The sequence below is a fragment of the Thunnus thynnus genome, chromosome 10 (genome assembly GCF_963924715.1).
Source record: "Thunnus thynnus chromosome 10, fThuThy2.1, whole genome shotgun sequence".
Taxonomy (NCBI): Eukaryota; Metazoa; Chordata; class Actinopteri; order Scombriformes; family Scombridae; genus Thunnus; species Thunnus thynnus.
In genome coordinates, this window is record NC_089526.1 from 19,938,083 (window position 1) to 19,952,262 (window position 14,180).

Here is a 14,180-nt window from a genome sequence, read left to right on the forward strand (position 1 = left end):
CTGTGGCAATGTAACTGAAAAACATTGCTGTAGGTAACGCAGCCTTCAGCAGGGAATAAATACATGCAAGCTGGGTCACTGGTCTGATTGGGGTCCTGTCAGTTGCTGGCTACTTTGTGATCACGTCACTTTTTTTTTTTCCCCCGTCGTCTGTGTATTATAAAGTCCCATGAACAGAGCTGGGTGGCTCACCCTTACCAGTGGCATCTTTTTCCGACCCAGTGGAGAAACACACGGAGGGAGTGCAGTGTGAGCACTTCACACAACTAGGCTACTAAGCATGGGATTAGATAGGGGAGGCCTGGCTTTACCGGCGGATGGGATTAGGTTTTGTTTTGTCTGGCAGGGGGCCAGCATCCATGACCCACAATGAGTGGAGCACAGTGCCAAATCACACAGCGAACACTGTCCTGGTCTTTCAAACACTGCCGCTGTTGCCTAAAAATACTTACAGTAGCAGTCACTGTCGAAATGGGCACAATTCCAGTGTGCAAGGAGGGCAGCAACTTAGTTTTCATGGCAGCACAAGACATTCTAGAAAAAAACCCTCACGCCTGCACACACGCAATTACAGACTCGGCTTTATTTCAAACATCAGACTTTTGTCAGTGCAAGTGTATTTGCTCAGGGTGTCAGATAGAAAGCTGCGGTTTTGCTCAGTTCAATTCAGATCAGCGTGGTGGAAGGGCAGCTGGTTGCTGGGCATCCAACCAATCAGTAGCAGGGCACAGAGGACATGTCACAACAGGGTTATGACAACACGAACTGACACATGAATACTGTAGCAAAAAAAAAAGAAATGCTAATTACATGAAGTAAATAGAAAGTAAATTTAAAAAAAGCATGAGATGGCAGCAATCACAGCACTAACAGACCAATAAATAATACATTATGATGCTGATGCTCTCTTTTACCTGTGAATGATATTATTAACATTACAGAGTTATTATTTTTCACTTTATAGTCTTTTGTCAGCAGTCACATCCAAGTGTTAATGACAGTCTATGAAAGACACAAAACAGATGTTCAGGTTTGGCTCATGCAGCCTGCATTGACAGAAATGTTTCACCAATGTCTAATGTCTGTGTTTTGTGCTATTTTGTATTTCCCTTTGTATTTTGTCTTCCTGCTTATCCTCCAAGTGCAATTATGCATTTCAGGGCTTTTACATTTTTGCACTCAGCTCACTTTGTCACAAAAATGCAGGCCAAAAAAAAGGAGAGAATTTTAGCATTTTATATTAGATTTTGTACGGAAACATATATGCATTCAGCACATGCATGTACTGTGGGATATTTTTATTATAGTTGTTGTATTGTATACAGAAAAGGGAAAAATAATTACCTTATGCCCACTCATTTTAGAAGAAAAAAAAAACAGTACCTGCTCTTGAACCGAAAGGCTAGCTGGCAGGGAAAGCAGTTCTGAAAGCAGTCACATATTTCTAGCATAAAACAGTTGCTGATAAGGGTTTCTGCATATGGCAGTGGTGATAAAGACTACAGGTAGTTGTAGACTGCTTTATTATCTCCTTTCAAGTTTGCATGTCGGGCAGTCATTTCAGATATTTGCACCTTGAATGTCTTATTAAAATGTAAACTATGTTGTTGGCTTGCTCATTTTATCATTTAATTGTATGGTTCATTAAGTCAGGGTCTGTGTGGTCTGTTTAAGTTTGTCTTTGTGGAGGGACAACATTGCATCTCGTCCTCTATAACACTGGCAGCAGTGGGAATAGTTTGAACAGTATATGGGGACCCATAATATTTGACATTTACTCATGCTAATTATCTAGAGAGTGGCTGTCAGGCCTCTGTAATTGCTTTGATTGATCCATCTAAATAGGTACTTGAAAAACTATGGATACAGACTGTAGCTTTGCAGGCCACCACAGCATAGTCATATATATACTCTCTACACTTGCATCTCCCAACTTCAAACATACACACAATACAAGACCTTGAGTATGTGCTGTGGAGCCCTGTGTTGCATGTTGGCATTTGTGTTTTATGTTTAGAGCTGCCAGGACTCACCAGCCCCTCTGGCATGACTGGCACAACACGGCCAGACGTGTGATGTGTGTCCCACAATCTGGAGCTTGCCAATTAACTCTTGTGCTGAGCCGGCACACAATGATTCAAATGTGTATGTTATACAATGAGCTTCTATCCATCACACAAGCCTTTTTAAACAAATCATTTACTGTAAATAGATGTAAATGTATTGTGTCCTAATTTTTTCAAATCTTGTAATGATTGAATGTGCACTTTTTCTACAAAGGGTGGGGTATTTAGATGAATCTGCTTTTTCTGATGATTTCCTATAAATGAGTCAGTGCCGCAGAAACTCAAAGTCACCAGTCAGTATTTCTATAGATGCAGTAGATGTGAACTGGTGATAGACTTAAACTTACTTACTGTAGATTAATAAGTTGATAAATTATTTTTAATTAAAAATGAGTGAATACAGTAGAGGATCATGAGAGATTCTATTTTAAAGCACCAATAAAAATCAAGTCATGCAATTGGTGATATTTTTCCTGATAGAGACTTAAAGTGCACGTTCTCAACCACATTCAGAACACATTACACCATAAAAATGGTCACAATTTCAGAACATTGAAAGGTAAATTTAGATGAAAAAGCAACATATTCAACATGGATTCAATACTGAGCTTGTAAAAATGACTTTATTTTAACTTCAACTCTCCAACACACAAAGAAACAACAGTCTGATTTAAAGGGGCCCTTATATGCTTTTTGTGATTTTCTGTTATTAATGTATTGTTATAATGTTGGATATCTATGTTAAACTTGACCAACGTTACAAAAATTGAGGGAAAATGTATGTAGAAATGCTCCCTGCAAGTGAAAAGCCAGGGCTTCAACCTGCCCTGAATGCTCTGTTTACAATGGTTTTTTATATCTTGCTGACGAGCTGATGTCAGTTTGTTGCACATGCCCATAAACATCCGTCTGTTCCATAGCTTTGGTTGTTATGATTGTTGCAAAGGTTTTTTCATGTGTTGCTTGCTTTGTCCACTCGCATATTTCGGTCAGCTCAAGAAGAAAAAGTAGTGAAATCCTACTACTATAGTTTGTTTCATAGTTTGTTGACGTAGCGTCCCAGGCAGCTAGAAGTTGCTGATTGATTAGCTTCCAGTAGCTAACCAATCACAACAGAGTGGGCTCATCAGGAGGGGGGCCTTAAAAAGACAGGAGCTTAAAAGGCCTGTTTCACACAGAGGCTGAACTGAGAGGCTGCACAAAGGCCCAGTATAAGATAAATAAGGAGTTTTTGAATGGTAAATCATGCAAATATATTCCGGTAGAGCCCTAGAATATAAATATAGACGTGGAAATGTGCATGATATATCCTCTTTAAGTTTCATACTGTAGGTACAGTAAAAAGAAATGATGGTCTGAGGGCACATTCTGAGCAAAATTAGACAAAAACACAACTTTCTGGAGTTCAAGGGCACCTCCATCACATTTTATTGTGTTTCATTACATTCTCTTCAATGGAGAACCATAATGTCAGGTGATGGAAATAATAATCTTAACAAACCTTAATTGTCCTTAATGCTGGTATGGTATACACCACAGGGATATAAATGAAGAGAACAAAATAAGTCTGAAATAGCATTTTCTAATGAAAAACAGTCAGTGAATATTTGTCACTGGTTTGTGGAAATGACAGTTTGACAGAAAACATGTTTGTCTACAGTTCATGTCTGTATTTTCAGATCAAACCATTGGGTTAAGAACTTGTTTAAGAGTCTGTCAGCTTGAAATGGATTTTCAATTTAAAAAAGCAATTTAACAGGAGTTTGAGGAGAGCGCTTTTTGCTCATTTCTGAATGGGCAAATTTGCATAATTGTCCCATAATGCCTGAATTACCATCTGTAAATCTTAATTTGATAATGCATCTCCTCCAAGAGGTGGCAGGATGGAATTGGATTAGAGTCTTGGATCTCATTAGTGTTGTTTGACAAAGGTCCTTTTCATAACACTGAGATGTCATCAGCTGAAATTTGAATAAAATTAATTCCCTTTCATAGTGGTGCACTGGTCTGAAACCCTTCTCTTAATTATGCTCTCCCCCTTTCAATTCTCATCTTTTCTTCCTCAGCATGAATCTCTAATCTCTTTCTCAAACACATCACCAACAGCTCTCAGATTTGACATATTTTGTAGTCTCATGTTGTCAATAGGACTCTTAACTCAGAGGTAATTTGTCCTTTTACTGAAAATCCTTCTTCCTGTAGTTTATTTTTGACCCTTGCAAACATAAATTATGTGTTTTAGAGAAGAGTAGTAGAGCCCACTCGCATTTAGACATTTGAATCTTTAATCATTGGGAAGAAATGATAGAGAGCGGTGCAGACGAGACAGCACTCTGGTTCCAGATGTGGTGCACCTCATGTGTTCATTCCATATCTGGGGAGTAAACATATTTTAATAGTCACTCATGATGTGTTTTTATCTGCAGTGGTCATATTTTCGATGTGATATACGGTATATGTGTGTCTCATCTCAGTATTCATGTCTTTTTTTATGCACGCTTTTATGCAAAGAGATGTGACACCCTCCCCTCTGATGTCTGTGCTGTCTTTCTCTTTCAGGAATCCAGAATAAACTGCATCCGCATCGCTCGCAAAGGTAATTTAACATGAATATTTCTCCTCCTACAAACAGCATGACCTTGAATGAATTGTAAATCATAGCTTTTGAGTGTTTTGCAATATTGTCTATTTTCTGATTTGTTAGATGAAAAATTAAGAATGTAATTTCAACAGTGCTGCACTGTTATTCACCTCTTCCTCGAGTACAAAGGTGGGGATCTGGACAAATTTTCTCTGACAGTCTTGGTTGTTTAGCAGTGGGCCTCAGAGAAAAGGGCAACAAGCAGGGAGGGATTAGAGGTCAGGCTTTCATCCTGTTTGTTGGGGGCAAGGCGCTGGGACACACTATATCAAAAGCAGTCTCTTTGTTCTCATCAGCAGCCCACTAGACGGCTACATCTAAAGGGTTCTGACCTCAGTGCGGTCCAGAAGGGTCCTCCAGATCAAAACTTGCAGATGGAGCTACCTTGGCCTATCAATATGAGAAAACCCTGTCATCCCCCCCCCCCCTTACTTCTGTACCTCAGCTTTTGGACTCAAAGGGACATGAAAAGGGCAGGGAAATTGACTCCAAACCCTGATGGCAGGAGAGTCCCTCTGCCACAGTACACTATCAGATCAGGGTGAATAAAAATCATGTATTTAGAGTTATCATAGCACCGTAACAGTAAGCAGAGCCTTGCAAGTAAATTGACTTGGCGGGTTGTCTTTTTTTTCTTGGTGAAGGCCCTTTTTTGTAAGTGAAAAATAAAAGAGATGAGGCTCTCCTCAAGCATAAAGCCAAAAGGCAAGGCCAGCCATTTCAGCTCAGCGTTTCACTCCATCTGCCCCACATAAACACCCGGTTGGGCATTGATTAATTATGCTTTCTCACAGCAGAAAGAGAGGAGTGAAAGAAAGAAAGGAAGGAAGAAAGGAAGAAAGAAAGACAGAAAGAAATACACATGGGAACTTAAAAAAAATACAATGTGAATATAATATATGTAAAAAAAAAAAAAGTGAGAAAAGATAAGACAAAAGAAGGAGGAGAGAAAACTTTACAATGGAAAGTAAGGGCTTAAAAAATTGCCAGCATTACATCATCCAAATGCAGGGTGATGTAAAAAGCCCATGAAAGGCAAATTGATAAGAAAAAAAATCAGGGGTTATTTCCAATTTCAAGGTGCAACAGGTCAGAGTTTTTTTTTTTTTTTTGTTGCTGTTTGTGATCTCGGTGATCCCTCTACCATTAACATAGCTTCTGCATCATCGGGTCCTAAGCCGTTATTATCAAGCAGCCCATCACAAGCAAAGTGGAGGCAAATGATTCTGGCTTGGATAACAAAGCTGGAGATTACATTTCAACTCCCAGGTGACAGTTTAATTAAGGATCCTCTGGCAGCCTCAACACAACAATAGACTTCCATTTCTCCTCTAAGTGCCAATTTCCACCATCGGGCAGCTGGCAGGTGCATGGATTCATGTGGAAATCTATTTCATGCTCATGTTTGGCTTAATAGAAATTTCGGGGCTAAATGTGGCAAAACCGCCTTATCTGTCCAAAATGTCAGAAAACTAAAATTGATTTTCCACCTCCTCATCTACATTTTTAGGCAGTATAAAGTATCTGTGTATTTCACTTGTACATGTGATTTGAAATGAAGTCACAGCATAAAATAAATAGCAACTTCTGAGTTTGTTGCAGCAGCTGTTTTTGAACAGTGCACCTCCAGACGGGCGGAAATCTTCTGTTATTTTCAGTTACAGTAACTCACAGACACAAAGGTGTCCTTTGGATGATAGTGTATCCCTGTGTGTGTGAATAGAATCACCTAAAATAAGAAATAAGTATAAATAAAAATCATATTTGATTCACAGTCTGACTAAACCCTCTGCCAACACAACTGCAAAATAAAATAGACCTGTCAGATGCTCTATACAGTTAAAAGCACACGCAGAAATGTCACATTTTTGGAATAGTATGTTACATCGGGATAGCAGCTTAAAAAGCCACTGTCGTGAGCAGTTTGAGAAAGAGTAGTTCCTTTCTAATATTACCCATCATTGATTAAAAAATCCTGCCAAACAATAAACCGATATTGTCCTACTTTCAGCTTTATTTGGGATGAGGGTTATAAAGCGCCCGTAAAGTGCCCACGGCTGCAGATAGTTGGGCTAAAACATGGCTCTGTTTTCATTTTCCCTGCCCCAGATCTGATTCCTCCCCAGCAGGCTGTAAGATAGAGCTCTATCCCCAGGCCTGCTCTGACTTTCTACCGCTCTCGAGATGAGGTTGTACTGTTCCAATGAGCTCAGAAGGGCTAGTTTCAGGGCTGTCAAGGCCTGGAGGACAGGCTGACACACACAGGAAAAAACTAGATCAGTGGGCCCCTAGAACAAGGCAAAGAAATATCTACTTCTCAGCACCATTTACATAAGTATGAAGCTTTATGCCAGAGAAATGAATAACCTTCTATTGTAATAACGACCTTTCCAGTGGCTCACAGACACCAGGGCACCTTGAGATTATACTGTAGGGCCGTATGGATGACTTGTTAGTCGAAAAAATATAATATCTAATTCAGTATTGCAAGGGCCAAAGTTTAGTGCATGTATCATATCATAAAAATGTGCAGTTGCAATATGAAAAGGTAACAATTTAGCATTGCAGTGTCATTGTAACATTTCAGGATTAACAATAGATTAAAGAACAATATGTTACAAACCTTTTTTGTATGTAACTAATGAATGTGACTCTTACTCAGGCATATTTGCAACTGCCTCAAAAAAGTTTTCTTCTAAATCTACAGTCTTTGTAGCGAAATGCTTATTTTCCTCTTGTGTAAACACCAGTATAAATCTTGAGAAGTCTAAAAGGCTGATTGAAAACCTCTCAGACAATCAAACTTGTATTCTGCTCGCAAGACAATCATTTTGTTTGTCAAGCGCAAGTTGTCGTTATGTATCACTGAATACAGCAGGTTTGTTGGGCTGGCAACACGGACAGTCACTGTCACCGCTTTATTTGTGTGTCTCTTTCATTTTTGCCAGCTATCTGAAAATACCTCTTGAAAATACCACTGCTATAGAAATGTAGCTTTGGCGTTAAGACCATTATGATTCAGCAGATCCCCTCTCAATTGTCAGGATAAGTGTGAATGTCTGTATTGTCATGTGAAACGTCTACACTTGTGAGAAAAGAAGTTTTGTGTGTATGAGTCAACAGTTCTTCAAAGCTATGGATTTTCTGCTTTCCCATCTCTATATTCAGTTTTTCACACTCTTTGCTTTAAACTTTCCCTTTAATCCTTTCTTCAGCACTGAAATACTTTTTTAATGTGCATCTGTTTTCCTGCTTCTAGCGGCCTGCAAAGATCACCGCAAGGCTCTGGAGGTGTCCCAACACTCGGAGGAGATGGGGCTGATTCTTGGGGTGTGCGCTGGAGGTCTGGTAGTCCTCATCCTCCTGCTGGGTGCCGTCATCATCATCATTAAGAAAGGGTAAACGGCCGCTGATAACCCTGAATACAAACATGCCTCATTATGCAAAATCGCACCGCATCTCCCTCATTGTTTTTCCTTCATGTTTTCTTTTGGAACATCTCAGTAATTATTTTTTCATACTTGCTGAACTTTCTAAAAGGTCATGCTTGTTTGGGGAAGATGCTGGACCAACAGTCAGCGCTGCATTGTTTTCATTCCCTTATGGTGTACCAGAGGGACCAAACAACTCTGATCTGCAGAGCCTATCTAGGTGTGAAGTATTTAATTAAAGGCGGTTGCAATTCAATTAGCCACTTAATTACGCACACCAAGCAGAGGCCTGACCCTTAAATGAGATGGTAATTGGGTGGGAAAAGGTGTGCTTTTAGAGATTATTAGCCAATGATCCCACAGGTCTACAGTAGATCATCTACACCTCCTGCTCGGCATTTATTTCAGCTGCAGATGTAGCTCTGCCTGAGTCTCCAATAATGCTTAACCCATCTTACTTAAATAAGATGTATTGAAATCTAAAGAACCTGCCACGCCAAATGGAAAGTTACTCAGAGCTCCAGTAATCATTATTAAATGGCTGACATAGCATACTGGGTCATATTGAATAATGTTGATTTTGGAAGTCACCACTACTCTGCACATTAGGCCGTGTTGCTCTACTAAGCTACCATGAAGTTTGCGCCTAGAGAATTGATTGCTAAATTTGCTGTGACAGGAAACCACGTGGTTAGGTCCTTGAAGTGTAACACTGAGACATATTCGATTGAAGGAAACACACATTTTCTGCATCACTGTGGTTTGGTCTGTCAGCAAATGCTTGGTACACTTGCTTGTGTCATGTGGCCGCCTGCACAGCCGAGCTCAGAAGAGGATGGTTCACATTTTCACCGTAATCAATGCATTCTGCCTTCAGCTGACATTGCTTTCATATTACATCTCTTCTTTCTCTTGATTTTTTTTTCTCCTTCTCCTGCACTCTTGCCAGAAGGGACTACTACTCTTACTATCCGTAAGTGACTCCACCTCTTTTCTGTTCAATTGTTTTGTGATCCATCATATACATGCTTGTGCTCTGGCTGTCAATCATAAGTGGTTTTTTTTACTCTTTCCGTGCTTTATTGTCTTTTTTCTCTTTGTTTCTCTCAATCTTTACATATTCTTTTTTGTCTGCTGTATCTCAATGTTATTTCTTACTCAACATAAAGTTGTTTTTTTTCCTCTCTCTCTGTCTCTGTCTGTCTATCTTTTGTGTATCTCATTCTTTTCCTTCCTACTCTTCTTTATCCATTAATAGGAAGCCAGTGAACATGAATAAAACGCCCATCACCTACCGCCAGGAGAAGAGCCATATGGGCTCCATGGAGCGCAGTTTTACAGACCAGAGCACCCTACAAGAAGATGAAAGAATGGCCCTTTCCTTCATGGATGCACACACCTGCGGCACACGCAGTAAGAAAAATGTACTCAGTAAGCTGGTAAGTCGGTAGGTAAACCTACCGGCTTACCACAACTGCGCACTACAATTTCAAGCTTATCGTTTATCATCCCTCACTTTGTAATCTTGTTGACCGTCACTCATTCACTCCATAAATGTCTGAATCATTCTGAGAGATAATTATCATCTGGTGTGAAAAATATTCTTCAGTACAACTTACCCTCCGCTATTCACCAGCTGCAGGTGTTACACAAGGAATCTCATAAGATTGCAAAAAAATGAGAATTGCACAAGTGAACTAACCCATCTGAATAAATCAAAAGAAATGATTTGTGATTCTTGTCAGTACCTCTCATCTTGATCTTCTTTCTAATATTGTCAGTCTCACAGAGAAGAAAAGACAGATGTGTTTACTCTTAAGGTGGTGCAGATCTTAGTTGGCTTCACACATCATTCAAGACAGAGATGCTGTCACATCTACATAAGATCTATTATGAAGACATCTTTGCCAAGAAAACCGTATCAAAGTGTAATCTTTACAGTATGCAGTTTACTGTATGTGTCAGTGTCACCATTCAGTGAGTCATTATGTGATGATAGCATATTTTGGCACATAACACAAGCGTGTCATCCCAAACTAAGCACAAAGTGTTTAAAAAACTATCTAATGTTTTACATCATAATCTCTCTTATACAAGACTTTTCAGCTGCAGTCGCACTAAAATTGCAAATGTGACTGTGTCTGGTGCAGGTGATGCTCGTAGTACAGTGAACGAGGCCAGTAGCCTGCTGGGAGGCTCCCCAAGGCACCAGTGTGGACGTAAAGGCTCCCCCTACCACACAGGGCAGCTCCACCCTGCCGTCCGAGTGGCTGACCTTCTCCAGCACATCAACCAGATGAAGACTGCCGAGGGCTATGGCTTTAAACAGGAGTATGAGGTGAAAGGGCGCTATTACACTCTGCTCCTACACGCTTACAAGATAAGGCAACAGAGACAGCTATTACACCTCAGCCTTACACTCTGACTACATGAAATTAAGAGCGATACAAAGTACTGCTGGTGGTGCACCAGTGTCAAGTACTCTGGACAATTGTAAGAGAGAGTTTTTATGACTCCATTATTCTATAGGACAGTTTAATGTAAAATCTCTGTATTCACACTGTGACTTCAGCAACCAACCTTCACTGTAAATTCAACAGCATGACTGTAACTGGTCCTTTTGTTCCCAAAATACAGCAAGCGAGAGAACAAGAATATTCAAAAAGCCCTGATATACATAATCCAATATCACAGTTGGAGGCCTTTTCACTTTTTCTCAAATATTCATGTTGAAAATGAGTGATTGAGTTACCATCATGTATATGTAACTTATTTTAAGTTTAAATTGTTTCCACACTTGGTTGTCAGTGATGTTTTAGCATTTTGGTTCCCATGGGGAAAAGAATGTTTGCTGTACGGAGGGTTTTTTGTGTTCAGTGCAGTATCTGTGGAAACACAAGTGTCATGCTGACACTGTTATGGCAGAAACACCTTTGAGCACCTGAGAAATGTCACTGAAATAGAGTCAGAGACTTTTAAACATAAAGCAGCTCCAGCTATTTTGCTCAATGATGGACAAGGTCATTGTCCGTATCTTCACTGAAACAGCTGGTTACTGTGTATGAATAATAGGACTTTCATTGTTATACAATAGCCGGCTTCACAAATCAATCATATTAATATGTATATTATATTAATAAATCAATCAATCAATGACTGTATTAATATATTAATCAATTAAATTATTATATAATCAAAAGCCTATAACCTACTGTTAATCCATGTGTCCATTTTATAGCACCTTAACTGAGTTAAAGTTACAGCGGAAAGATTCTTCTTCTGTGGGTTGTCCAAGTGCTTTTATAGCAGCTGGAAGGTATAACCTCCTCAAGATTTCCTGGTTCTATCCTTAAGTGTCATTTTACTCCTTTATGCCAGTATGGCATAATGGAAGAGCAGCATCTGGACATCAAAGTCCCCCAAGTTTGTTGAGCTCCTTGTCCTAGTGAGGCCAGCCACCATGTCGAAACTACTTATTTTGGCCTCTTGTATCCATGATCTCATTCTTTCATTTACTGCTCAGAGCGTGTTGCCATAGGGGAGGTTGTAGCAAAGACAAAAGACAAAGCTATACTTTGTAGGTTATCTCCCTCTTCACTATAAAGTCCAGTACAACTATACTGCACTTCAATGCCTTTTTAACAGGGGCACTCTTATTAACAGAAAACTTGCAAGTTAAAAGGCTGCTGGGGTAGAAAGCATTGTTCTAGATGGACTCAAGAAAGCAGGTGAAAATGACTAAAAAAGATTTTGCAACTGTGTGATGCCAGTAGTTCAGGGAACTCTTAGGATGTTTTCACACCTATAGTTCCTTAGCTCTGGTGCAAATCGGTGGATGAGTTGGTGAACTTTGTGCGTTTTCCCTTTGGATCAGTGTCTGTTCACACAGAGAAAAATCCAAGGGAGCCAAAATGCAGCACCACAAGCCATGTGAGAATGTTCACTCATTGGTCAGATGTGTCTGGGGTGGGATCAAGAACATAAACACAGGAAGAAGGCCCTGAAGGAGGTCCACTGGCCAAATACAACATACTACATGGCGCTAGTCTAGGCCTGACCTCAATTCATTCTCTGAGTAGTTGTTAGCAACTGTTAAATTTGCTCATCTGCATCCCACTATGCAAAGCTCACCTGGCTACGGGAGCCGTTTCGCTCAAACTTGCTGAGTACACATAGCAGCCAGGTTTGATCAAGGTCAGATCACGTTCCCACAACAAATGAACCGCTCCAGAATTTGTTTGAGACCGAACCGAGACCACCTCCTCTAAAGGGTCTTGGTGAGGTTGTTTTGGTCCACACCTGAGTGCAATTACTGCGTTCACACCTGCCCAAACAAATAACACCAAGGGGGAAAACGAACCAGAGTTCAATTTAACCAGACTAAAAAATGCAAGTGTGAAAACACCCTTAGTAGTTAGAAGAATTATGTGCAATTACTACATGTTGAATAAATATCTGCTAACTGCTAACATGGAATGGTTCTTGTGAGCAGAGAGTGGTGTGGTGTGGGAGCCCATCAATCCTCCTCTGACTTCATCCATGAACCCTCCTCACCACCCCCTGAAATTAATTAGCAGGGTTAAAAAGGCATCTGGATCACACTGCTGCTGAAAGTATGAATAAATCATCCTCATTTGGGTCCATAGAAGACCTCTGTCATGACGGCAGGCCTGATGAGGTTAAACGTCTCAGGAGGTGCTCTAGCTAGTGAGTCCCTGTCCACTGCTAACAGATTGTAGGGTAGCAGAGAGAAGAGGGCGGGGGAGCCCGGGAGACTTGAGTGGGTAGGGAAGAGAGATAAAACAGTACGGAAGAAGAAATGTGAGGAAAGAGATCTCCCATGCCCTATAACCTCCAAATAACCTCTTCTAAGAAGCAATGTTAGTATTTACCTCCCTCTGCAGTACATAGGGCAACATAAATGCTCTATAATTCACAAAGGTAACCATCAATCTGATGCATAGAGCAACTGCCAAGAATGGCACATGCTAGATGTTGGTTAGTAGGAAGACATCTCACATTACAAGGTATCCTGTCCTTCTTGATGTTGGCCACAGTCACATAATATTACTGTAAAAATATCAAAAAATATCAATCATGTTGGATTTGGAGGTCAGAAGTTGGAGCCCTCTCATAGCAGAGGTCTGACAGTGCTCCATAATGATCCTGCTTATGCTCAGATCCTTAAAACTCATCTTCTAGTGAGTATTTGGCATTGCTGGCTTGGCAGTCATAAGGAACAAAATTACCATTAATTCAAACTTCTAATTGGCCAGCCCATTGTCCAGGAACTTGGTATGGAAATGGTCCAAATCAGCCTTTTTTTTTCTTTTCGGGGGGTTGCAAAAGAATGAGCAGGTGGAGTGTTAGTCCCAAATTGAACCATAAATACAAAAATATTTCTTTCACAGAACATTGCTTATCCCCCTGCTGCTACCTCTCCCCAGTGAAACAATTGTGGCTGAGAGTGGAGATCACATCCTGGGGAGAAGTCCATTCCTGTCACCCCACAGCCAATGGCATTCATGAAAAAGAATCTTTTGTCTCTGGTTCATAGTTTCCCCCTCTGGAACTCTGCTTGTAGACTCATTAAACTGTCCCTCACGGGCAAAACACACTCCACTCAAAAAATCAATACACACCTCTTTGTGTTTTTTTTTTTCCCTCTCAATGCTGAAGTATGTTTTTTAATGCAGTCTCTCTCTCCATCATGAAGGACAATGATGAGGAGTATAATATTACCCTCCCCTGGCAAGTATAGGTGTTTATTTCCCCAAAGAATACCTAAGTTTTGTAAAAACATTGATCAAGAATTTACAATGAGTTGTAAAGGGGCTTGTACGTGTGGCAGCTGCTGTCACCACTGTCATATCCCCACTGCAGAAGCTTACAGCAACAAAACAACAGCAGAGCTTTACCGGAGAACTTGAAACTTTCATTATACCACTTTGCACCCTGAGGCTGAGGTTAGGAAGGATGATGGACTCATCGATTCAAAGTTTACTTGCTGCAAAGGCTACTGAATTACTGCGCTCATTCTAA

The 14,180-nt window shown here is 40.3% G+C and overlaps 1 protein-coding gene across 2 annotated transcripts in view; it reads left to right on the forward strand.

Annotated features, from left to right (window-relative positions):
* ptprub (protein tyrosine phosphatase receptor type Ub) overlaps window positions 1–14,180 on the forward strand; it is a 167,573-nt gene that overhangs the window by 127,326 nt on the left and 26,067 nt on the right. Inside the window, exons 13-17 of one of the 2 annotated variants that reach the window (XM_067601967.1) lie at window positions 4,626–4,662; window positions 7,967–8,105; window positions 9,088–9,111; window positions 9,397–9,551; window positions 10,289–10,476. In XM_067601967.1, coding sequence (XP_067458068.1) covers window positions 4,626–4,662; window positions 7,967–8,105; window positions 9,088–9,111; window positions 9,397–9,551; window positions 10,289–10,476 — 543 coding nt within the window. The remainder of the gene's footprint in view (window positions 1–4,625; window positions 4,663–7,966; window positions 8,106–9,087; window positions 9,112–9,396; window positions 9,552–10,288; window positions 10,477–14,180) is intronic. The other variant, XM_067601968.1, reaches the window with a different exon arrangement.